The following is a 26,746-nucleotide window of genomic DNA, read 5'->3' as shown; positions in this document are numbered from 1 at the left end:
ATCCAGGTAGCAATATAACTGCATTTATCTAGATTTCGGGACGTATCCATATATCTGAACCAAGTAATTCTTAAGACACTCCTAAGGTCAATCACTGGAAATGTAAGGGAGGTTGAAATGGAGAGAAGACAATTTGGCCAATTTTGTCCAATTTTGTAGTTTTGGTAAATTGAAGGCATTTGCGATCGATAAAAAATATGGTTCAAAAGTACTTACAATACTAGGGGGCCCTGGAGCTTTGTTTCTAAAGTGTTTCTAAGATATTCTTAGTTTTAAAAAACTAGTTATTATAACTTGACTAACAAAATTTCATTACTATTTCATTACAGTAATTGCACATGTGCATTACTGTAATAATTACTACTACTGGGGAAACTTCAGGGGCTCCTATCTCCATAATTTTAAAGCTATTGGGTTGAAACTTACTACAATGGTAGAACACATTAACCACTCTTTGCCCATCAAGTATCCACGATTTTTTGGCAAATTTTCAAATTTTATATAAACAACATTTTTAAAAAACCGACAAGAGCTATCTATTTGAATTTAAATACAATGCACAAAATAACAAGGGCATCACTCCCCAGAAGCTTCAGGAAGATTCACACATTAGAGATTTTGGGAATTTTAAAAAGTTTATCAAAACAATTTATCCCCCCAAAAGCAACAACAATCCCCTTGAATGTCCATCTGTCTTTATGAGACACAACCATATAACTTCAACTTAGCACAGATTTATACTATTACTTACTTTAGTCCTCTTTGCAGATTCAATAATTTTATTTATTGTTAGACTGATTCTAAATGGCTTGCTGGCTGCCCCCCACACTGCCTTCCTTATGGCGACGGTCCAAAGTAAAAGGAATGGTTTTTAAAGCACTTCATGTTCTCTTTTCTTTGCCAAAGTTGCTTAATGCTTGTTTATTTTAATCCTCTTTGCAGATTCAATAATTTTATTTATTTATTATTAGACTAACTCTAAACGGTGACTGCTGCAGCCAGCTATCGTTTGGGTCTTTCAGATCTCATTTCGGTCCTGAGTAGCATTGCACTTTGGGAAATATAGTTTACGGCAGGGCCTTTGGCATTCTCTGCCATTGGGGCCTCACTTTCCAAAACTACATGAAGTTTAGTCCCGCCCACAGCACCTTCCTTACGGAAACAATGGGGCAAAATTTCAAAGTAAAAGAGTTGGTTTTCAAGCATTTTATGCTCTCTTGGCTCTACCAAAGTTGCTTAATGGTTATACTGAAAATTAAAGTGACCTTGGGAGACATCAGAATATTATAGAATATTATAGAACATTAATGAAAATTATTGATGAGTGTTTCAATTTCTAAATCCCCCCCCCCCACTTTCCTGCATGTTTCGAATATCGCTTCATATGCACAAATTTCACATTTTTTTAAACAAAATATGATTTTAAAACTAAATTATGCACAAGGGTAGTAAATTGATTAATTTTTCAAATAGATAACAAAACTTCTACAAAAACACATGCACTTGCTATCATTGTAAATAAAGTCACTTACGTTCTGGTTGTTTTTCATTCGGTGTTATAGATCGCACAAAATCTTGTGGTGTCATAAACACTTCTGACTCCCCGTGCTCACTTATTACTTTCAAGGTAGCAAAATATCGGAAGATTTTATCAGGAGTAGAGTATGCTCGGATCCTGTTTTCATACTCCATCACCTAAAAAGAAACACAAAAGATTAAATTTCCCCATCCCAAAACTGCAGCCATATGAAGGTCATATACGTGCTGCTTTGACATGGACATATTCCACATATAGCCCTTGCAAAATACTAAATAATAAAATAACTTATTGACTAGAAAAAAAGAATTCTGAGAGGAAATGCCATCTTTTTGTTTTATTGAAATTTCCATTATTCAAGGTTCTTTTTTATTATTTACCAATGGCTGCAGCAGTCTGTTAACTTCCAACAAGATAACTATTTCAAGATGCCATGATAACATGCATTAATTAAAACAATCAAAAGAACTTTACTTATGAGCTGTTAAAGCAATCAGTTTAGTAATAGCTAGTAAAATTGTTGGGACTATGGTGGCAGGCTGTGTGAAATTATACATTGCAAGACCCCAGGGATGTGACACATCCTTGATCAAAGAAGCACATGGGACGCATACATTCTCTTACCCAAAGGACCTATGTTAGTAGGGATACTAAAACATTTAATGGAATACTGATTTTGCTTTCACTGCAACAACATTTCCAGCTGATTAACTTTTCCTCATAATAGCAAAATCCAATTATCACAGGGATAGAAAGTGAGGTGAAATCTTCTGACCAGGAGCACAGACAGCATCTGTATTTCAGGGTTGTTGTGTGTCTTTCGGGCTGTGTGGCCATGTTCCAGAAGCATTCTCTCCTGACGTTTCGCCCACATCTATGGCAGGCATCCTCAGAGGTTGTGAGGTATGGAGAAAACTAAGCAAAGAGGTAAATATATATCTGTGGAAAGTCTAGGGTGAGAGAGGTCAGGGTGAATGTTGTGTAGTTAATCACTTTAATTAGCATTGAAAAGCTTATCTGCTGTCTTCTTCCTGCCTCTGGGGCATCCTTTGTTTAGAGTCGTTAACTGCCCTAGGTTGATTCATGTCTGGAAATCCTCTGTTTTCAGAGTATTGCTTTTTATTTACTGTTCTGATTCTTGAGTTTTTTAATACTGGTAGCCAGATTTTGTTCATTTTCATGGTTTCTTCCTTTCTGTTGAAGTTGTCCACATGCTTGTGGATTTCAATGGCTTCTCTGTGTAGTCTGACATGATAGTTGTTAGAATGGTCCAGCATTTTTGTGTTCTCAAATAGTATTCTGTGTCCAGGCTGGTTCATCAAATGCTCTGCTATGGCTGATTTCTCTGGTTGAATTAGTCTGCAGTGCCTTTCATGTTCTTTGACTCTTGTTTGGGCGCTGCGTTTGGTGGTCCCTATGTAGACTTGTCCACAGCTGCATGGTATCCGGTAGACTCCTGCAGAAGAGAGAGGATCCCTCTTGTCCTTCGCTGACCGTAGCATTTGTTGGATTTTCTTCGTGGGTCTGTAGATAGTTTGTAGGTTGTGCTTCTTCATCAGCTTCCCTATGCGGTCAGTAGTTCCCTTGATGTATGGTAAGAACACCTTTCCTCTGGGTGGATCTTTGTCTTGACTCTCATGGCTTGTTCTTGGCCTTGCATCTTAACAGCATCCACCCAAACATCCAATTCACCATGGAAAAAGAAAAGGAAGGAAAACTGCCATTTCTAGATGTTCTGGTCATCCGCAAACCCAATCAACAATTGGGCCACACAGTTTACAGAAAACCTACACACACAGATAGATACCTTCATAAAAACTCCAACCATCACCCAAGTCAAAAAAGGAGCACAATCAAAGCCCTGACAGACCGTACACAAAGAATCTGCGAACCTCACCTCCTCCAAGGTGAACTCAACCACCTAAACTGGGCTCTACAGGCCAATGGATACTCCACCACAGACATCAGAAGAGCTGCAAGGCCAAGAACAAGCCATGAGAGTCAAGACAAAGATCCACCCAGAGGAAAGGTGTTCTTACCATACATCAAGGGAACTACTGACCGCATAGGGAAGCTGATGAAGAAGCACAACCTACAAACTATCTACAGACCCACGAAGAAAATCCAACAAATGCTACGGTCAGCGAAGGACAAGAGGGATCCTCTCTCTTCTGCAGGAGTCTACCGGATACCATGCAGCTGTGGACAAGTCTACATAGGGACCACCAAACGCAGCACCCAAACAAGAGTCAAAGAACATGAAAGGCACTGCAGACTAATTCAACCAGAGAAATCAGCCATAGCAGAGCATTTGATGAACCAGCCTGGACACAGAATACTATTTGAGAACACAAAAATGCTGGACCATTCTAACAACTATCATGTCAGACTACACAGAGAAGCCATTGAAATCCACAAGCATGTGGACAACTTCAACAGAAAGGAAGAAACCATGAAAATGAACAAAATCTGGCTACCAGTATTAAAAAACTCAAGAATCAGAACAGTAAATAAAAAGCAATACTCTGAAAACAGAGGATTTCCAGACATGAATCAACCTAGGGCAGTTAACGACTCTAAACAAAGGATGCCCCAGAGGCAGGAAGAAGACAGCAGATAAGCTTTTCAATGCTAATTAAAGTGATTAACTACACAACATTCACCCTGACCTCTCTCACCCTAGACTTTCCACAGATATATATTTACCTCTTTGCTTAGTTTTCTCCATACCTCACAACCTCTGAGGATGCCTGCCATAGATGTGGGCGAAACGTCAGGAGAGAATGCTTCTGGAACATGGCCACACAGCCCGAAAGACACACAACAACCCTGTGATCCTGGCCATGAAAGCCTTCGACAACAGCATCTGTATTTATTACTTATACCACCAATACATATCCTACCTTACGCCCTTTCCATTTTCACCATCAGTCATGTCTTTCACATTTGGGACATGTTCCTTTCTTTCATGCTAGAAAATATTCTACATTCAAATGTTCAGTGTTTCAAATGTTCAAATGTTTTAAGCACTTAAAATAAATTAAAATAGAGTAATAATCTTACCATTTAGAATATCAAATATTTGAATATTAAAATATTGAGACCCCCCCCCCTCCTCCTACAAGGAAGACCTGGACTGAGTTTGCATGTTCCTTAAAGTCACCTATTGACTTCTGAAAATCCCATGAATTTCATGGGGTTTTCTTAGGTAAGGAGTACTCCAAGGTGGTTAGCCAATGCCTTTCTCTGAAATACAACCTAAAGCATTTGATATTCCATGGTGGTTCCCATCCAAGTAATAATCAGGGCTAGTCTTGTCTAGCCTCCAAGATCAGACAGGATTTGGTGTTTTCAGGTATTTCTATCCCCATATTAAGGAGCCAGTGTGATGGAGTAGTTTGAACATTGTACAGGCAGTCCCCAAGTTACGAACAAGAGAGGTTCTGTAGGTTTGTTCTTGAATTTGTATATAAGTCAGAACAGATCCATTTTAAATGTAACTCCAGCCATATATGTAAATGTGTGTGGGTTTGTGTGTATGTCCCTGTGATAATCAGATTTTGAAAATTTTGGCTTGTTGTAGAAACAAGGATTGGTGATAAAACTTGAGTGGGAGACTCCTTTTCCCCATTAAAACTCTCCCAGGAGTGAAGTTCCCTTCCAAAAGTTAGGTTTCTCTCACTTCCTATAGTCTCACCTTCGTTTTTAACTAAGAGTCATTGTAAATTGCATGTTTGTAATTCGGAGACTGCCTGTACTACTCTGGAGATCAGGATTCAAATCTAGGCATGACCATGGGAACCCACTGGTTGATCTTGGGCCAATCACACTCTCTTGGTTTCAGAAAAAGAGAAAGTTAAACTCTCTCTGAACAAATCTTGTCAAGAAACCTCCTGGACTTAAGGTCACCAAAAGTGGGTAAATACTTGAACATACATATCATCAACAACTGTAAGAATCCCAATGGACTGAGACTCAGTCATAATTTTCCCCTAAAGCCTTTTCCTTACATAATGAGATGTGACCCCAAAGTAATTATCATATGCCTCAAAGCTCATCTCACAACTTAGTTAAATATTTTCATAAGATCAATTTAAAATTTCAATTTCCAACATGGTTTACAGCCTAGCTTTTACATTGCTGATTAGAGATAGGATGATAATACTTGGATGTTTGATGGGAAGGGAATAAAATGCTGCAGTTCATCAGAACACTTCCTCTGATCAAGGACACATTTCAAAGGGATTCAATTCAAGACACATAGCAGTAGAAAGTTCAGCTTATGTCAGCTTCCTTGCCTTTGCATTCTTAATAAGTTGTAGTTTAACATCAGACAAATCAAATGAAAAAGTAAGTTCTAAAATACTCAACTACTGTGTGTCTAAACATAGACCTATACCTGGTTAAATTCTGAAAAACAGGAAAACTCTTATAAAGCAATTTCAGATGTCATATTTGAAGCTCTCTACAGTCTATGCTATCTATTATAAGCCAAATATTCTGCAATATGGATAATATTGGAGCATGGTAATTACTAATTATCCTTTAATTGTTTGTCTTTTTTCCCAATCCTGCATTACAGAAATCAGAGCAGGATATATGAGGCATTTCTAGTTTTCTGTTCACCAGAGAAGGGAGGCACATAGAGACTGAGAGGTAGCAAATCACCCAGAATCATCCAGTGAGCATCATAGCATAGCAGAAATTTGAATTCAGATCTGTACACATAAGTACATACGTATGCAAATTTTTCATGTGTTCTTACAAGAATAAGCACATTGATGAGGAAATAGGATGGACTGAGATAGAGGCTCCAGGACTGTTTGCTCTGGAATATTATGGTAAGGGTTAGTACACCCATGGAGCCCCCGGTGGCACAGCGGATTAAACCGCTGAGCTGCTAAACTTGCTGACCGAAAAGTCAGCAGTTCGAATCCGGGGAGCGGAGTGAGCTCCCACTGTTAGCCCTAGCTTCTGCCAACCTAGCAGTTTGAAAACATGCAAATGTGAGTAGATCAATAGGTACCGCTCCAGCAGGAAGGTAACAGTGCTCCATGCAATTGTGCTGGACACATGACCTTGGAGGTGTCTATGGACAATGCTGGCTCTTTGGCTTAGAAATGGAGATGAGCACCAACCAGAGTTGGACGCGTCAGGGGAAAACCTTTACCTTTAGTACATCCATAGTTATTCTCCCTTGCTTTACTGACCACATACTGCTGATTTGTACTCTGTCAAAGCTGGTGGTAGCCTTTCAATGCTATGTTGTAGATAATTTAATGGACAATCAAGTAAAGGGAAACTCCACCTTTCTTTATTACAGTCCAAAGGAAAGAGAGACAGTTGCACTGACCAATATGTCCAGCTAGATTTGGAGATCTGATTAATTTGTTTTCATAAACATATTATCATTATTATATTTATATATACCTCGCTTTATCTCTCCCGAAGCGTACTCCTCACTGAGTCCACAAAAGCATCTGGAATAATTTCCTCTTCCCATTTGAACTCAAGGATGCTACTGCATTCCTCAATGTCTTTTTAACTTTTTCCACGTGTTACAAGGAAGTCCTAGTATAGTATACTACTTTTTCAAATGACTGCATACACATCAAGCCATTCATATTTATTTATTTAATTATTTATTTAATTTATATACCGCTCTTCTCCCCCAAGGGGACCCAGAGCGGTCTTACATAATGGCAAGATTACTGCCACATATAATACAAAATATAGTATTAGACTGATACTATATTTAAACTGATCATTCATCCTCAGTCACAACTGCATTCCTGCAATCACCATTTCTTTTGTATGTTCTTCCAAGTACTTAAGATACATTAGGTACAGAATACATTGGCAGCCCTTGATTTATTAGTATATGAACAAGACAAAAGGATTTATCTATCAATGATAATGTGCCTATCTCCAATAGCAATTCACATTCCAACATGTCCTGCGTGCTACGCTTTGATTTACTAAGCTATTATTAATTGCCTAATTTAATGGCACCAAGACAGGGACACTAAGCCTGAAACAAAACCTATCTCCTTCCACCTTTCTTATATATACTGTATACACCTACACACATGCATTAAACAGATTGCAGCAGATTGTTGTGCATATAAAGTATTAGTTCATCTGTATAAATTAACACATACAGCTTGTCTAGAATAGTGGCAAAGAGCCTCTGATTCATTTTTCTTGAATCAGTCCCTCCACCCCCACAAAAATAGGAAACCCTCTTGGAATGACTTCATATTTACAGGTTGCAATTCAAAGGGGAAGCATTGGATTAGTTCTTGTTCAGTGGAATACCAAAACTAAGATGTACTTTCCCTTTACATGCATAAGCTTCAGGCTGGCACAATTGACCTTCCCCTTTCTTCCTCCAGTGAAGCCACAATGAAAAAGACCAAAACCCTCACTTCAGTTTTTCAACCAGACGCCTTTGTTGCATTTCATGCAGTCTGCAGCATTTACGTGACAGTCTGCAGAGTGTCATGCGTCAAAAATCATTCCTGTCCAGTGAGATAACAGTGTGTAGAAAACTAATTGTACCTGAGCTTTCAATTATTTAATGGGTTTGGAAAAGGATCATTTTGAAAATGCAGCTGCAGCTGCTTCCATGCGGGGAGAAAAAGGAATAATTGTTATGAGACCTATGTGTCAATGTATAGGGTATAGGTTGTAATTGTCTCCTTCACAGGTACGCCTCAGGAATCTGTGATGAGACTGGCATCTTTTAACTTGTTTGGAAACAAAGGAGTGATCAACAGGAGTGAATAGGAAGGTAGACAAATTCTCTGATGACAGTAAATTATTTCAGCAGGTGAGAACAAGAATTGGAAGAATGGGCAATAAAATGGCAAATGAGATCAAGTGTAAAAAAAAAGGAATGCATACTGGAACTAAAAAAATTATCTAATTTCACATAGAGACTCACAGGCTCTGAACAAGCAGCAAGTGACAAAGGATCTTTGAATTGTGGTCAACAGCTAAACAAAAATGTCAAACCAGCAAGAGGCTCCTATTAAAAAACTGTCAATATTATATTGATCTTATACAGATGGAACTACAACTGGAATATCAATTTTTGTTCACCTAATAAAGGATAATTGTAAAGATGGAAAATGTGTGGACAAGGGCATTCACAGTATTCAAGAGATCAGAGCATCTGTTCCAGAGACAAAAACCTACCCTATTTGGGACTACTTAAAGGCTATATAACCCAGAATATCAAGGCAGAATCACACACAATATCTGCTTTGAACTTGACTGAGCCCACACAGCCATATATCCCAGTTCAAAGCAAATAACGTGGAATTTTATTTAGCTGTGTGGAAGGGTCCTAGATTAAAAATAAGGCAAGAAAAGAGGGATATGATAAAGGCGTACGAAGTTATGCATAAAGCAGGCAGGAGGGCTGTTTATTCCTCTCCTATCAGAATCCTTAGTCATCCATTGGAACAAACTAGTGGAGATTTAGAACATACAAAGGAAAGCATTTCTTCCCAAAGTTTATAGTTAGCTTATCTAATTCACTGCCGCAAGATATAATGATGGATGCTTACCCAAATTCAAAGAGAATTTTCTAAAATTCACAGTAAACAAGATAGACATGCTGGACTTCATTATTATTATTATTATTATTATTATTATTATTATTATTATTATTACTTTTTATTATTTATATGACTGCAGTTTAATGGAAAATATCCTATGCAATAAGTATACATACTTTACGGTCTCGAAATCCAGAGCGTTTCTTCTTCTTCCCTTCTGCTGGAACATCCTCATCACTTGACTCTACAGCTTTCCTATCATCGCATTCTTCATTCACAACTTCTTCTCCATCCTTCATCTTCTCACCAGGGTCTGCCCTCATATCATGTTTCACAGATGATGATGCTTCGGCCTGGGCTCTGAGATAAAATAGAAAGAAAACACGAAGTGGTAAGTTCTTCTAATTATTTAGTATTATATGAAAGATTCCTTAACCTACATATTCAACAAGAAAATTGCAAAATCAGTACAATTTTGATCCTTTTGCAGAGAAATAGAAAAGTTCTATTCAAGGTGCAAACCCAAATTGTCACGTGCTGATTCTGCTTCACAGCCAAGTCTCACCTGTTTCACCAAAAAACAGAAGCTTAAAGGATAAACCTTTAATGACAGGCTAACCAGATTTAGTATGGCATGACTGCATCTGATAAAGTAAACTACAATCCATGAAAGCTTATGGCACATAAAATATGTCAGTCAATAAACTGCCATGAGATTTTTATTTCTTCAAAGTGTTGTTTATTTCAACTTACGTAGTTCCTATTTCTGCCTTGTCTAACAGATCTCCATTTTATCTAACTTAGCTCATCCTTTATCATGAGATAGCTTCTGGAAAACATTTTGTATAGAATGCTTAATGGAATAGTATAAAATATAGAGTTTGCCTCAATGCAGGTGAACCTAAGTTTCTGCTTCAAAAATAATGAGGAGGAGGAGCTACATTTTCATCTGGAGATCATCTTTGATCATTTTTAAAAGGGAAGTGTACTGTGAGTCCCCAGTGGCACAGTGGGTTAAACTACTGAGCTGCTGAACTTGCTGATGGAAAAGTCAGCAGTTCGAATACAGGGAACGGAGTGAGCTCCCGTTTTTAGCCCCAGCTTCTGCCAACCTAGCAGTTTGAAAACGTGCAAATGTGAGTAGATCAATAGGTACTGCTCCAGCAGGAAAGTAACAGCGCTCCATGCAGTCATGCCGCCACATGACCTTGGAGCTGTCCATGGACAATGCTGGCTCTTCAGGTTACAAATGGAGATAAGCACCAATCCCCAAAGACAGACACGACTAGACTTAATATCAGGAGAAAACCTTTACCTTAATGTGATAAAATCCACTTGTTCTTATACAAATTTAAATTTTTTTAAAGGACTACAAACAAATTGTGATGGATATATTCACCAATAACAATTAGCCATTGTTGCAATTATGAATGGGTGATGAACATCTGATTGATTAGATTTATAACCTTGTGTTAAAAATACAGTTGTAAAAGGAACATATCAATGACTGAATGATAAAGTGGACACAAAATTTTGGACACAACTGGAGCAATGGGGAAAATCTGGTAAAGGGAATAAAATGTACATTATGTTAAGGAGAATTGTTTTGTTGATATTTCACATCAGACTGGATGGCCCACGAGGTCTCTTCCAACTCTATGATTCTATGACTTGTGGTAAAGCCAAAAAATTCTGGAATCTAATACATAATTTGATACAGTACATTTTGGAAGTTAATACCCAATTGAAATCTGAATTGTTCCTGCTGGGACAGATCACATGGAGAAGAGGTATTGAAAATTATTGCACTATAAAACAACTACAGAAAGATTACTGTATGTTGAGATGAACGTCAACTAATGATAACTAGCTGATGAAACTGATGGACTTGGCCAAATAGAACAAATTATTAACACTGATTACAGAAAACTCCCTGGTGGCATTTTTGAAAAAATTATAATGATAGACAATGATAATTAGTAGATTTGGTAAAACTGAAAATGTATATGAATAAGAAATATAATCAGAGAAGTTATTCTATATGGTTATGTATAAGCCTGGAAATCAAATGTAAATTATTTTGTTCTTTTTGCCTTTTTTCTGCTATCTTTACTTTTTCTTTTCATACTTTTTTGTTCTTTTTATTGTATTGGCTAATATTTAATAAAAAATATAACCTTTTCTCATTAAATAAGTCTTCAAAGTGACATTTTTTAAAAAGACCTTTCATTTCTTTGAAGGTTTTTTTTCTAGCTGCCAACACAGTGAACACCTAATTAGCTGTAAATTCCACAGCAATGGAAGGATTGAAGGTGCCAGAAGAAATCAACTGTCTCTTACATCTCGCTCCCAATACTACCATATGTATCTTTTACACGTCAGTGGAAAAACCAACCTTTTTAAAGAAATGTGGAGTTCTTCTACCCCTTTCCAAAACTCACCTCCCACAGGTGAATAAACTAGATTAAAAGTATATACTTTTCTAAGCTCCACTGTTTTAGAAATTCACATTTTTGCAGCTTCCATTCTCCTGAAAAATGAATGGGTAGGGAGGGCACCAGAATCTTTCCCCAGAAAAAATGATATATAGACATAAAATACATCTTCTCTACGCCTGAAATTTCTTTAACATTTCCCAACTCCCCAAATAAAACATGCAGTTCAAGCAATAAAGGATGAACTATACAATTGGTTTTGCTCGCTTCATAACAATCAAACCTTCTGGGCTCTGCTCTTTTGATTTATTTTGCTTCCTGAAAACTGTGATGTTTCCCTTTCCATTCTGAATCCAGAAAACTGTATTTATGAATTTAGCACCAAAACATTGCAATGTATTGAAAACGTGGACTACAAAAACATTGGCTACTAACAAATGGACTACAAATAAAGATAGAATTGCATAAAATGAATTTACAGTAACATTGTCAAAAATTAAATGTGTAAAAAGGTCAGTCCTTGCTGCCTAGAGAAACAGTTATGGATCCGGGGGGAAGGCAAATTGCGTTGAATAATCCAGAACGTTGTATAAGCGAGTGTTGGATAAGTGAGACTGTACTGTAATCAGAAGCATATAATTATCTCCAAATACAATAGAAAATATGTAATAACTACCCTATTGATAATCCAGCTGCAAGCCAGTTTACCTGCCTTGTGCAATACAGTTCAATGAAGCAATCTGAAGAGAGCCCAATTTGTGAAACTCAACTCAGGCAGGGGGAAATCTTTTTTTGAATCCCACCGCTGCCTCCAATTGAGGAGACGTGCGTGCGTGTGAGAGGGAGGGATGGAGGATGTGTGAATGTATGACTGGGAGGATTTAGTGGATAAGGAAGGATAACAGAACTGATGGGTTTAAATGAGTAAAGATGGTAACTTATATAGAAAAGTACGGTAACTTATATAGATAGGTACGGTAACTGCCACCAATGTGAGGTAATGGTCTTCCTTCAGGCTTACAGAGAGGCAAGGAGACTGATCTTTATGAACAATAAAACTCAAGTTTATTTTGGTACATAAGCGTGTAGTTTCAATCAGTAAACGTTCCGGATCTTAAGTTACAGTGTAGTCTTTCTTGAATGGATATATCTTAAATAACTTCTCTTCGAACAGTAAATAAAACACCCGGTCAACTTATATCACCAGCCTTTCCCCTGAGTGAACAATAAGCTGCCGTCCTTAGCTGATTCCCACAGCTCCTAATCTCTTCAAAACCTAACAGCAACTGATCCTCTCAAAACCCTATCAGCAACTGAACTTTTTAAAAAAGGAATATGCTCCAACTGTCAACTTAGCCATGCCCCTTTCTTCTCCCAAGGGAAGCTGCGTTACCATGGCAACCTACCAAACACTGCTTCTACGCTAGGCTTTTCCTTGCTAATATATAACTCTTATTTTTTTTCTTTAACCAACAAACAAATAAAATCATATCAATAATCTCTGTTTAACACATAACCTCTCTACACAATCAAACACAAAGTGGTATATAAACATGCTAATGTTTTGGCTCAGAATTACTAGAGTACCTATTTCATGCTATGAGGCAGCTCATTTACCTGGTAGGAGCAATGAGTTCAATCACGCTGAAGGTGGGTACATCAAAGAGAAAACCAAAATTAATTTAGAAGACTGGAAAGGGATCACACATGTCCACAGAATTTAATACGGAGGACAAGATATAGCCCGCTTATCAAGATACTCAAAGTGATAAAGAATGAAATCAGGGAGACATCCAAAGAGATGTGCTACAGCAATGAGTGGCTGGATAAACACCTTAGATATCTGTCACCTTCAAAATAGAAAGGGTTCCAAACAAATTAATTATTTGTGTCTTAGGAAAGTTAGTAATGAAACCAATCACTTGGAAAAGAAACTTGGAACCTAATTCTATATGTCACTAGCTGTGCCCGGCCACGCGTTGCTGTGGCGAAGTCTGGTGGTCTGGGAAATAAAGTATTGAGGAATTGGTGGTAGTTAAGGGCAAGGGTAAAGGTTTCCCCTGACATTAAGTCCAGTCATGTCTGACTCTGGAGGTTGGTGCTCATCTCCATTTCTAAGCCGAAGAGCCGGCGTTGTCCGTAGACTCCTCCAAGGTCATGTGGGATGACTACATGGAGCGGTGTTACCTTCCCGCCAGAGCAGTACCTATTGATGCACTCACATTTGCATGTTTTTGAACTTCTGGGTTGGCAGAAGCTGGAGCTAACAGTGGGGGCTCTCTCCGCTCCCCCAATTCAAACCTGTGGCCTTTCAGTCCAGAAGTTTAGCAGCTCAGCGCTTTAACACGCTGCACCATCAGGGGATATTATTTCCTAAAGGTTGTGAATATACAAAATTTTTGATTGTTTTTGTCTGTTGGAGGCAAGTATGAATGCTGGAATGAGGAAAAATGATTAGCATGTAATGGCCTTGTAGCTTTAAAGCCTGGCTGTTTCCTTCCTGAGTGAATTTTTTGTTGGGAGGTGTTAGCTGGCCCTGATTGTTTCCCGTGTGGAATTCCCTTGTTTTCAGAGAGGTGTTGTTTGCGATATTTTATGTGCTTCTACTGTCTGTGGTCCTGAGAAAACAGAGGAATTGCCAGACTTTGATGATGGGAATACTTTGTTGGGAGGTGTTAGCTGGCCCTGATTGTTTCTTGTCTGGAATTCCCTTGTTTTCAGAGTGGTGTTGTTTGTGATATTTTATGTGCTTCTAGTGTCTGTGGGCGTCAGAAAAGAGGATTTGCCAGACTTTGATGATGGGAATACTTTGTTGGGAGGTGTTAGCTGGCCCTGATTGTTTCTTGTCTGGAATTCCCTTGTTTTCAGAGTGGTGTTGTTTGTGATATTTTATGTGCTTCTAGTGTCTGTGGGCGTCAGAAAAGAGGATTTGCCAGACTTTGATGATGGGAATACTTTGTTGGGAGGTGTTAGCTGGCCCTGATTGTTTCCTGTCTGGAATTCCCTTGTTTTCAGAGTGGTGTTGTTTGTGATATTTTATGTGCTTCTAGTGTCTGTGGGCGTCAGAGAACAGAGGATTTGGCAGACTTTGGTGATGGGTATACTTTGTTGGGAAGTGTTAGCTGGCCCTGATTGTTTCCTGTGTCGAATTTCCGTTTTCAGAGTGTTGTTCTTTATTGAGTGTTCTGATTTTAGAGATTATATTGTTGTGCATTATTGTACCACAGTAATTATTTCATCTTACAATAGAATCTCAGTTATCCAACATTTGGTAATGCAATGTTCTGGATTATCCAACGTAGTGTGCGTTTTAGTAGTCAATTTTTTTGTAGTCAGTGTTTTAAATTGTGATACTTTTTCTGTCAAATTTGTTGTATAACATGATGTTTTGGTGGCTAATTTGTATAACGATTACCTAATTTGATGTTTAATTGGGTTTTCCTGAATCTGTTCTTATTATCCAAGAGATTCAGTTATGCAATGTTGTGCAGGGATGTTTATGTTGGATAAGTGAGATTCTACTGTATATTTATAATTTTGTAAGGAAGGCGTTTGCGTCATCCCCGGGCACTGGAAAAGGGTAAATAAATAAGAGAAGAGGAGAAGAAGGCGCTCTGTACCTGCTCAGGGGCCAGGCGGGAGGCGTGGTGGGGTAAGGTCTGCCCTTCTCCTTTGCCCCTCCATCCCGGCCCTCCCTCTCCTACCGAAGGCGGCGCCGGTGTGGTGGTGGGTTGGCAGGCCTGGTAGGCCAGGGAAGAGCGGGCTCCGGTGGAGGCGCAGGCCCGGGGCGTAGCGGCTTCCTCCCCGCCTCGCGCTTCCCGGTGCCGGCCTCCATGTTCTTCCCGCGGAGGAGGATAGGAGGAGGCCTGAGCAGCGGCGAGGAGGAGGAGGGGGAGAACGGGGCCGGGAAGGCGGGCGATGGGGCGCTCATCCGCCGCTGCAGGGCCGAGAGGAAGGAAAAGGGGTGGGAAAGGAACCTCCACACACACAGAGAGAGGCAGGACTCGCTTTCCCAAGCGCCTCAAGCGGAGGTAACATTGTTGGCGCGAAACACCGGGAAGGTACTGAGGGAGGGGGAAAGTAGCCTTTTTTGTTTCCCAGGCGAGATGTGAGGCCAGGGGCGGGCCAGCATAGGCCCTCCGGGTGTTTTGGAGTGGAACTCCCAATTCGAGGATGGGGAGCTCAGCCTCGTGAGGCGGAGATGTGCCTTCTCCTGGCGAGTCTCTGGCTTCGGCGGTGGAGGCGGCGATAGAGGGGGAGGGAGGGGGGACGGTTTTGTGTGTGCACACGCACGCGGGGGAAGAGTTGGGAGGATTGTGTTTGTGCGCATGCGCACATCGCCTGTTGTGTTTTTTTGGTGTTGTGATTGTGTTTTTTGTTTGTTTGTGTTGTATCTTACTGGAGGCGGGGATGATGGATTGCGTTGCCAATTTTCGAGTTTGGGGGGGCTGTAGATTTGTTGTTTTGTCCATCGCCGTGATGCCATCACTCTTTTATATATATAGATGTAGGAGCTGGAGCAAGCTGCATTGCCAAATTGATGGGAGACAATGATGATAGTAGTATCAAATTCAATTTATCTACAAAATGAAAATTGCCAAATTCAATCATATGTGACTTCTAAACAGGAAACCTTTAAAAGGAAGTTGAGAGGGTATGTCAAGAGGGTTACATCTCCATAGAACAGTTGTGGTTTACTGGAAACCACAATAGCAGAAGCCAGGGCCGGCCCCACCATGGAGGCCACGTGAGGCTGCCGCCTCGGGCGCAGGTCCCGGGGGGGCGCCGTCATGCTGGGCGGGAGGCGGGGCACTGCCCTGACGGTGCCCCGCCTCCCGCCCAGTGTGCCCTGGCCTGGCTGGCCTTGCCCGGCCGGCTGCCGGCTGGGTAAGGCCAGCCAGGGCACAAGGCTTGCCTGGCCAGCTGCCACAAGGCTAGGGCACGCTGGGCGGGAGGTGGGGCACCGTCAGGGTGGTGCCCCGCCTCCCGCTCAGCGTGCCCTGGCCCCGCCTCCCACGCAGTGTGGGAGGCGGGGCCAGGGCACACTGGGCGGGAGGCGGGGCACTGCCCTGACGGTGCCCCGCCTCCCGCCCAGTGTGCCCTGGCCTGGCTGGCCTTGCCTGGCCAGCTGCCGGCTGGGCAAGGCCAGGGCGAACTGGGCGCGAGGCGGGGCACTGTCAGGGCGGTGCCCCGCCTCCCGCCCTGCATGCCCTGGCCCCACCTCCCACGCAGCGTGGGAGGCGGGGCCAGGGCGAATAGCGTGGGAGGTGGGGCCAGAGTTGGCCCCGCCTCCCGCCCTGCGTGCCCTGGCCCCGCCTCCCACGCTGCGTGGAAAGCGGGGCCAGGGTGCGGGAGGCGGCGTCGGCGGGGGGGCGCTTTTCAGCCCCCCCGCTTAACATTCAAATTTATCTCCAGCCGGCCCTGCAGAAGCTCAGATAGAATGTACACTACCAACATTTTTTTTTAAATGCTTCTGATGCATTAGAAGCAAGAACCCTTCTACTGTAATGACTGGACTGTTGGACAAGAAGGGTGTTGAAAGAACGCTAAGAAGGATAAAGAGATTGAATTATATGCCTCTATCTTCACTGTGGAAGACAAAGAGCAAATACTTATATTTTTAGGAATGAAATAAGAGGAAATGAGATAAACAGGGAAGACAATAGTTCTAGATATTATGAACAAGTTAAATGTGGCAAACTATCAAATTTTGATTATATCAAAGTGCCCTACCATTTTTATTCCCTCTCTCTCATATAATTCCACAGTGAGAGAGTAAATTTCTGTTCGTCAGAGGATTAAATCTGGGCCAGATTAAATCACCTGGCCCAGCATAAATCTCCTTCCTACACTAGGAGTCTTGAAGAAATCTTTGGATCTTCCACTAATATATGATCATGCAAGGTTTTGTTTATCTCACATGGTGCTTTGCAGAAGAACATAGGCAAGAAGATGGATTTCTGCCCGAACTTGTAGATAGCTCTGATAGCGAGGAGGAAGAAGTGTTGTTTGAAAGGCCAGCATTTGAGCTGGAGCCCAGTAGTGTTCTCAGCCAAGCTTGGAAGAAGAGCCTATGGAGGAAGCAACCACTTCTCAGTCTGCAGAGCAAAGCAAGCAAGTTCATCTGAACAGGTGGAGGAAGGGTTAAGTGTTCTGGCTCTTTTAGACTTGCAAAAGGAGAAGGCTCAACCACGCAGGTCCTCCAGGTTAGCAGATAAATGAGCTATCTATAGGAAACACCAGAGAAGCTAACATAACAGACGCTCAAGAGTGACACCTAGTTGCTGGCAGCAACTTCAGTGTTTGGAGTTGTGACCTCAGGCTGTTAGTGATTTCTGGTTTCATAAACTCTGGACTATCTCTTGGACTCTTGGCATTCATATTTTCGGATTAACCTTGAACTCTAGACTCTGTTGGAATCAGCTTGAATCTTGGAACTGATTCCTTGATGTTATTCTCTGCAGTTGGTGCCTCTTGGCTGGATTCCATAGTTTGGACTTGGACTGTTTGCTAACCTCCTGTTTGGAACCAGGGCTTTATGACATAACCAGCTTAAGTGTAAATTTGAACAGAGGAAAAAAATAGTGAAAGCAAGAGAACATGAATATGAGCAAATGTAGCAAGTACCATGGACATAAGGGCCAGGAAGGGAAAGTAATTTTCAGACAGCTAAAAACTAAACACCTAAATACCAGACAACGAGAAAGTCACATAAGAATTGAAGGAGGAATGCAAGTCCTCTATACCTTCTTAACAATAAATGTTGGGTACTATTCTATTATCCATGGGAAGCCACTAGGGGGCACTAGAGAAAGAAGGATAGTCCATTTTATGGAGGTGGTGGGTGGGTTGAAGGCAGAAAACTATTTCCCCGTTTTCCTGTTACCTCCTCCCCCCCAAAAATGTTCCTGTTGTGGAAACAACCCAACAATGATATGAGAAGGCAGGAGAATAACCAGCAAAAATGGGGGAAATGGTTTTCCTCCTTCAACTCCCTCCCCCCAATAAAATGGAAAATCCTTCTCTCTCTAGTGCCCCCTGGTGGCCTCTGCCCAGATAATGGAACAGTACCAAATGTTGTTTAGGCATATTTTTTAACAGCAAGATTTAAAATGTCCTTTATAGGAATCTCTAGGTATTCACGTGTGACTCTATGGTTAACTTCTTCCAGTCATGCTGGAAAACCTAGATGTTTCTAGAGAGAATGGCTCTTTACAAATCTCTCAGTCTTCCATTCAGATACAGTTTTCAACTTCCAGTGGAAGTTGATTATAGACTTCTGCTGAAAGGCCTAGAAATTTCAACAGAAGTGATCTCTCTAGTAAATTTTTTTTGCAATTTCTTCATTCTTCATTCACATTTTTTCACTTTCACTGGGGTCATGTGCTTCTAACCCCAGCAAATGTGAGAGACTAATTGTAGTATCTTCTCAGCCTGAGAGATCGGAAAGAAGCCAGAAAAGACAGGGTGATCCCCCAGGAATTCTTTATAGCTATTCACCAACTGGACAGATGTGAATGTTAAAACAAATCTAAGGTGGAAAGCACTTACTTCAAAAGTGAAGGAGGGAGGAACCCAAATACCAAGTTCTCTTCTTGCAAGCTCCTGATCAGGTTCTGACAGCTACTGTACGTGACAGACTTGAAAGTACTAATAAATTCAAGCACTCTGGAGAACACAAGGGACACACTAAATCGTACAGAACTGCTGCCAGTGTCCTTTGAGCAAAGTCACCATTATGAATGCAAATGAACGTATGCCTAGCTTATGATGGTAAAACAGCAAAGCATCTATAATAATGTAAATCATAAAAATTGATGAAGTTTCTGCTGAACGGGCAATGTTATCATCTCATAGTCCACTGGGCAAAATACTATAGAAAAGCCAGTTTTACAGAGCAATACTATGCAAACAGTTCCAAGTACATGTGAAATGTAAGGCTGTAATCGTTTACCCAAATTCCTGGCAGAAAGTACCTTCATGGGATTGACTTTTGGGGAGAAATGATATATAGTATTGCCTCTTAATTCACTTCTATAGATTGACCTAACAGCTAGCTGAACAAAAAGGAACACATTTAACAATAATTGTTCACAAAGGGATGGCTATGTTATTCTGCTGCAAAAATGTGGAATGGTGACTAGCTGGGAGAGATAAGTATATGTACTATTTTTTTTCCGTGTCAGGAGCAACCGGAGTTGCTTCTGGAGTGAGAGAATTAGCCGTCTGCAAGGACGTTGCCTAGAGGATGCCCGGATGTTTTGATGTTTTACCATCCTTGTGGGAGGCTTCTCTCATGTCCCCGCATGGAGCTGGAGCTGATAGAAGGAGCTCATCCACACTCTCCCCAGGTGGGATTCGAACCTGGCAGCTTTCAGGTCAGCAACCCAACCTTCAAGTCACGAGGCTTTTATCCCCTAGGCCACCAGAGGCTCTTAGTACATGTACTATTATTTTGTGACTTGCGCTAGAGAGCAGGAACAGGCAACTATAGCTTTTCAGATGTTAATGAACTGCAACTCCCAGTATCCTTCATCACTACCCAACGATGACTAGAAAGCTGTAAGCAAGCAGCTTTTGGAGGGCCACAGTTTCTGTGAAGTGTCTGTTGAAACAAAAGAGCCTATCTGAAATAGTTAATGAACAAGGAAAGTCACATATAGACTTGAACTTCTCTCAACATGTTATGCTTTTATTTAAAAAGGTGCACTTAAAATACAATGGGTCCTTGGTATTTGCTGGAGTTTGGTTCCAGAACTAAAATTCATTAATGTTCAAGTCCTGTTAAATACAATGGCAAAAATAAAGATCTGCTTTTATAAAAAAAATAATTTTGAGCCATGGATGGTTGAATCTCTTGATGCAGAATCTGTGGATACAGAGAGCTGATTGCTGCAGTAAAATTATGCAGGGGACAATTCATTTTAATTTATGATATAAAACATGTAAAAATGAAGCACAAGATTCCCAAGTTTGGGTCTGTCCTCCACAACCTTCCCAAAGGCACCCATAGTAACGACACACAAGCTTTTTGTATCATTTTTATCTCTACATGCTACAGCTTGATTCATCAATCACAGCAGAAATACATTTACATATTCTGTAATATTACTTCTACAAGTTACAGTCATGAGTTTGGCTCATTGGTAACAACAATAATGAGAGGTAAAGTATTTCTGCTGTGTTATAAAACTTATGAACCAAAGATTATGATACCCAAAAGATCTTTCTCCTTCACAAATTTGATGGCATTCACTCTTCTGAAATTATCAACAATCCATGCCTCCCTTCACCAATAACTGGGGAAGGCTGCTCATACAACTAGCCCTACACATTTACGTGTTTAAATTTTGCAGATTTGATCAACACGTTATTTATATCGCTAGATCCTCCTGTGCAACTAACTTTATTGTCAACTACATCCATTGTAAGTCCTCCAACGTAAGTCAGCCTCCAGGAAAAGGTGACCTGAGAGTCATGCTAGAAGAGCTAGAAATTCTTAGAGAGGTGTTTTTGATAATTCATTTTCTCCCACTCTAATGTGGCCCCTGAATCTGCATCTCCCACAAAAGTGGAATATCCACTGTATTATTAGAAATCCATGAAACTATCATCCCAGGTCCCCTCTGTTCTATGAAACACCTGACATTGTACTTTTAGCACAAGCTTAAGGCTATAATCCAACTATTTCTTTCTTAGGTCTGGATACAGTACTAGGTTGTTGGATCACTTCTGCCTTCTACTGACCCCGGATGCCTTCAAAATCCTCTCTTCTTAGGCAGAAAGCTCTCCAAATGTAACGGATCCAGACCTTCAACCCATCAGTCTCAAACAGCAGTGGCAGCCCAGATTGAAAAACCTCCCGTCATGCTGTTCACATCTTCCTTTGCCACAGAAAGCATGCTTGGTTATTATTTGCTAGGGGCGTCTGTAAGCACTGTTGCTCAAGCTTGGACATCAGGATGAGAGAGAACGATGGCTGTTCAATGTTTCCCTAATGAGAGTTAACATTTGAAAGATGTTCTCCCGGCAGTTGAGTGGTTTTTGAAGAAAACACTTTCTCTCAAGTGAAAGGACTCTGTTTAAGAAAAAAGCAAAAAAACAAAAACAAAACCCAAACAGATAATTTTAAAGATAAGGGAAGGAGAAATAATTTTGAGATAGCTAGAAGTGAAACATGTCTGGATATCAAGATCCCCTCAGGGCCAGATATTGGTCAAGACTAGCAACTTCCATTTTCATTCTGATTACAAGTCTTCAGTGATCTTAAATGACATGTAGAACAAGCGTACTTCCCATATGTAAAACTACCTGAAACTGGGTTGCAATAATAATAATAATAATAATAATAATAATAATAATAATAATAATAATAATATAAATAATAATAATATAAATAATAACATAACAATTGATATGATACTTCATGATATTCAAAGTGATACGTACTTACATTATCTTAGTGCTCCTTACAGCATAGCTTAGTGAAATATATCTTCACCAGGGGTTTTTTTTTTTCGTGTCAGGAGAGACTTGAGAAACTGCAAGTCGCTTCTGGTATGAGAGTATAAGCTGTCTGCAAGGACATTGCCCAGGGGACACCCGGATGTTTTGATGTTTTTACCATCCTTGTGGGAGGCTTCTCTCATATCCCGCATAAAGCTGGACATGATAGAGGGAGCTCAGCCATGCTCTCCCCGGGTTGGATTCGAACTGGCAACCTTCAGGCCAGCAATCCAACCTTCAAGTCATCAGTTGTGCCAGCACAAGGGTTTAATCCACTGTGCCACCGGGGGCTCTTCAAGGGGTGAGCAATGGATAATAACAAGTTGGTTCACTTCAAACCCCCTTTGAATCAGCATTTGCTGTCCATTTTGGTCCTTCTGGAAAGCATCTGCAAATTTCTCTGGCCGGGAAATGATGAGTTCTAATTTTTTATGTATGATACCTCTATAAAACTGGTAATGGGGTGAGTGAAACTGCTAACTTTATGACTACTCGAGCTGTGTTGAAACACATCCCTTTGGTCTCTTATGATTCCCCATCTCTCTGTAAAGTGTAGTTGACATCACAATGCAACCCAGACCTGCATGTATAAAAATATTTGGATAAGCTTACTAATAGGCATACCCATGAGATGAGATAAAAATAAAAAGAATTTTTGTATGAATCACGACTCTCTATTCTTCCAATGAACCTTCAATTTGTGTTATTGCTGTTATTCAAAAGACCTACAGAAAGCTTGATATGACCACAGAGATTCCTAGGACCTGTGCCAGGGGTTAAACGGAAACACTGCACAGCTTGTCACCTCAGAGGATATAAATTCTCCCTTTCAAATGTTCCTGCAAAGTGATTAAAAGCCAAGTCATACACTGAAACACAAAAGCTGAGTGTCTAAAACAGTAGTGTCTCTTCTCAAAATCAAAATAATAGGGCTGTACAAAGTTGATTTTCAGGAAAAACTGCCTTTCAAATAAGTGGACATCAGGGAAATCCTGTCTGTGCCAAGCCTTAAAAAAAGCTATTCAACACAATCTGTTTTCTATTATACTAAAACGTCACCAGATTGCATTCTAATCTTAGATGCTAAGCAGTTTCAGCCCGGGTTAGTACATGGCAGGGGACATCCAAGAAATACCAGCTCCTGTAAGCTATATTTGAGAGGAAGGATCTTGCAAAACCACTTATGAGTATTCTATTCCTAAGAAAATCCAATGAAATTCATAAGGTGATATACAACTTGAAGGTACACACACACAAACCACAGAAAACCTTAAGAAGAACTTCCAAATACATATTCCTGCAGGTGTGTCCTGGCATCAAGAGTATATAGTTTCCTACAAAGCTACAAAGTACCACTGGAGACTAGTGTTCACCATCACTGGAGAATACCTTAAGAAAGAAACAGAATTTCATTACTTTCTTCCCACGTGTACTTCCTGATCCATTTTTTTCCTTCTGTGAAAATGAACATTTTCAATTTAGTTCCCAATCTAGTGAAATATCTCAGAACAGAGGTGCAACAATATTTTAACTTCATAAAGAAAAGAGCAGACACCATCATAAGCCATCCCCTTATCCATTATTATATCTGAAGCAGTTCTATTAGATCAGCTACTTCTCCTGTCAGTGAGACGTTAGCATACTCACTTCTTTGTTGATGGATGTCTACAAAGGAATCTCTACAAAAGGCTGAGGTTTCTGGAGCAGATGAATACTTCGATAGACATAACCCAAGCACTAAAGGATACTAGTGATGGATTTTTAAAAATCTCACTGTTACATCACTTTAATTAATGTTCACCCTAGAACACATCCAACACTGTCTTGAAATTGCACATGGTAAGGAACGATCAGCCCGGTGGTCAAGCACTTAAAATGCTTTCAGTATTTCTGATCTGCTCACTGAGTTTTCTAAGGAAATGCAGTGTCCTTGAGCACAGCTTGAAAACCTTTGCACTTTGAGCCCTAACACTTCAGTACAAAGTTCCAGCACTTGTAGTGGTGCATTATTAGATTCCTGAAAAGGTAGAGAATTGAAATTATGGACTGATGTGCTAGCTAGTATATTTAAAACTACAACTGGTCATCCACATTTCAGGATTGGATTTCTGTGGATTTGATTACAGTGTTCTGTCTAAGTACTCCAGGATGATTATATAGTCAAATTCCACAGAGTCACACCGCAGGACCTAGAGATTCCCAGACTCAACACATCTCTAAGAATCTATAGGTCTCCCAGTGTGATTTTATGGTCATGCTGGAGGATGTAGAGATTCCTAGAAAAGCATACCAGCAGGATAAAAATGTTTTTTTTTAATTCACAAGGGGTTTTTTTTTGTTTTGTTTTGTTTTGTTTTTTACTTTCCTACGCCTCTAACCTCAGTGAATGTGGAAAGCTGAATGTAGAGTCAGGGAGGCATCAAGAAAAAGACCACATTATCTGTTTTATGCATGTTATGTTCTTGGATACAGTAACAGATACCTTAATTAGTAATTTATTCTCTGATTTTTTGGTATGAGGAACTTAGAAATTAGTTGTGAAGAAGATAACACAAAAAATCTGTAAAATTTTTGTCAAAGTGGTATCCCAGTACACCTTTTCATGAGATTCAGGATGGACATAATGCCTGTTTTAAGCATTACTCTTCTTACAGAGAGTATAACAAGTATAGAATAAAGGGACACAAGTCTTTATCGAACTTGAATGTTTGCTTATCTTGCAAGCACTCTAGCCAATGCTGATCAGAACTGAAATTTATTATCACAAATTAAAAGTGATTCTTAATGTGAAGACGCCAAAAGTTGTAACAGCCAAACATAGATTTTACTCATGTATCTATATCACCAGGTTGGTGTGTGTGTGTGTGTGTGTGTGTGTGTGTGTGTGTGTGTGTGTGTGTATATATATATATATATATATATATATATATATATATATATATATATATATATCTTTGCCCGCCCACGCATTGCTGTGGCTTATGGGAATCATTTGTTGGCCAGGTGGAATAGCAGTGAATAGCCTTGCAGCCTTGCAGCCTGGCCTTTTTCTGAAGTAGCTGGAGTAGAACCCTCAATCAAAGAGCAGCTTTGAAGTCTGGCTACTTCCTTTGTAGGGGAATCATTGTTTGGCCAGATTGAATTGCACTGAATAGTCTTGCAGATTAAAAGCCTGGCTGCTTTCTACATAGGGCATCCTTACTAGGCCAGGTTGAATGGTACGGAGTAGCCTTGTGGCTTCAAAGCCTGGGGATTTTTCACCTAAGAGAAATCTTGGTTGGCCAGGTTGAAAAGCACTAAATAGCCTTTCTGCTTACAAGCCTGACCGCTTTCTACCTTGCGGAATCCTTGGTTGGCCAGTTTGAATAGCAATTAATAGTCTCAGTGTGACAGGTATGAATGCTGCAATCAGGCTGCTTCCTGTCTGGGGGAATCCTTTGTTGGGAAATGTTAGCTGGCCCTGATTGTTTCCTTTCTGAAATTCCCAATTTCCCTGCTTTCAGAGTGTTGCTCTTTATTGCTGTCCTGGTTTTAGAGATTATATTGTTCTGTATTATTATACCACAGTAATTATTTCATATTATATTTATAATCTTATATTATCTGCTTAGAAGTGGATTATATGAGGCCCCTTCTACACAGCTGTATAAAATCCACACTGAAGTGGATTATATGGCACTCAAGATAATCCAGTTCAAAGCAGATAATATAAGATTATAAATGGGTAATATAGGTGTGTGGAAGGACCTTGAGTCTACACTGCCATATAATCCAGTTCAAATCAGATAATCTGTATTTTATAGGCAGTGTGGATCAGGTTTAAGTGCACTCTGCCTGTGCCCTGGGCGCCATTTTGGCTGAGGGAGTTGCTAGGATATGAAGGGGCGGGGCCTAAAGGCAGTGGGGGAGGGGGGGGCTAAAGGCAGCAGAACCTACCTTTCTAACTGGCAGTTAGGGAGAGAAAGGCTCTTCCTCATCCTCTATAATTTGGATTATTTTTCTAGGTTTTTTTAATTGAAAGACATATTTTGGATGACTATGTCTTTTGTGGCCAAATTTGGTATGATTTGGTTCAGTGGTTTTGTTGTTTACTCCATAGTAAAACGAACATTACCTTTTTATATATATAAATTTGCATTTATACAAATGATTAAGGTCTTTCGAACAGTACAGCAGCGCCACAGATCTCACAGGTCATTTAGTTTGATTCATGGAATTCCACCAATGGAGTGCATGTTTATTAAAGTACGCAGTTACTTTAGGTCTGTGAAATTGCACCAAAGTGTCTTATCTATATATCTGTACAGGAACTGATGATGCTATTGTAAGCTTATGGCTTTTCCCAAGCCTCTTTGACTGAGTATGACTATTTAACTTAAATTTCCTCTTTGTTTATTTGAAAATATACTCAGATATTCAAGGTGAAGACAATGTCAGTTTAGGTGACATATCTCACATCCCTCAATAATCCCCCAGTAGTGAGATTACTGTACCATGACAGTATGAAGGTCCTTTGCACATAAAGGACAATAACTCAGAACTAATATAAAGATAACAAATCATGTCATTCAGACTACACAGATTATTTTGGGAGCAGAGGAGAGAGAAAGAGCACCATGTTTTATCATACAGAAAAAGTAGGGACACTCACTTCCGTAGCAGAACACACTGCACACAAAAAGCCCCATTCACATTCTCTGCAT

The 26,746-nt window shown here is 40.2% G+C and overlaps 1 protein-coding gene across 2 annotated transcripts in view; it reads right to left on the bottom strand.

Annotated features, from left to right (window-relative positions):
* micu1 (mitochondrial calcium uptake 1) overlaps positions 1–26,746 on the bottom strand; it is a 202,469-nt gene that overhangs the window by 146,441 nt on the left and 29,282 nt on the right. For both annotated transcript variants that reach the window (XR_010004610.1, XM_008106670.3), the window contains exons 3-4: positions 9,279–9,462; positions 1,533–1,695 (exon numbers count right to left, since the gene is read on the bottom strand). Coding sequence is in view for 1 of the 2 variants with exons in the window: in XM_008106670.3 (XP_008104877.1) it covers positions 1,533–1,695; positions 9,279–9,462 (347 nt within the window). In the remaining variant the exon portion in view is untranslated. The remainder of the gene's footprint in view (positions 1–1,532; positions 1,696–9,278; positions 9,463–26,746) is intronic.

The sequence above is a fragment of the Anolis carolinensis genome, chromosome 3 (assembly GCF_035594765.1).
Source record: "Anolis carolinensis isolate JA03-04 chromosome 3, rAnoCar3.1.pri, whole genome shotgun sequence".
Taxonomy (NCBI): Eukaryota; Metazoa; Chordata; class Lepidosauria; order Squamata; family Dactyloidae; genus Anolis; species Anolis carolinensis.
Note: the sequence above shows the minus strand (reverse complement) of the source record. Positions and strands in the feature narration are given on the sequence as shown.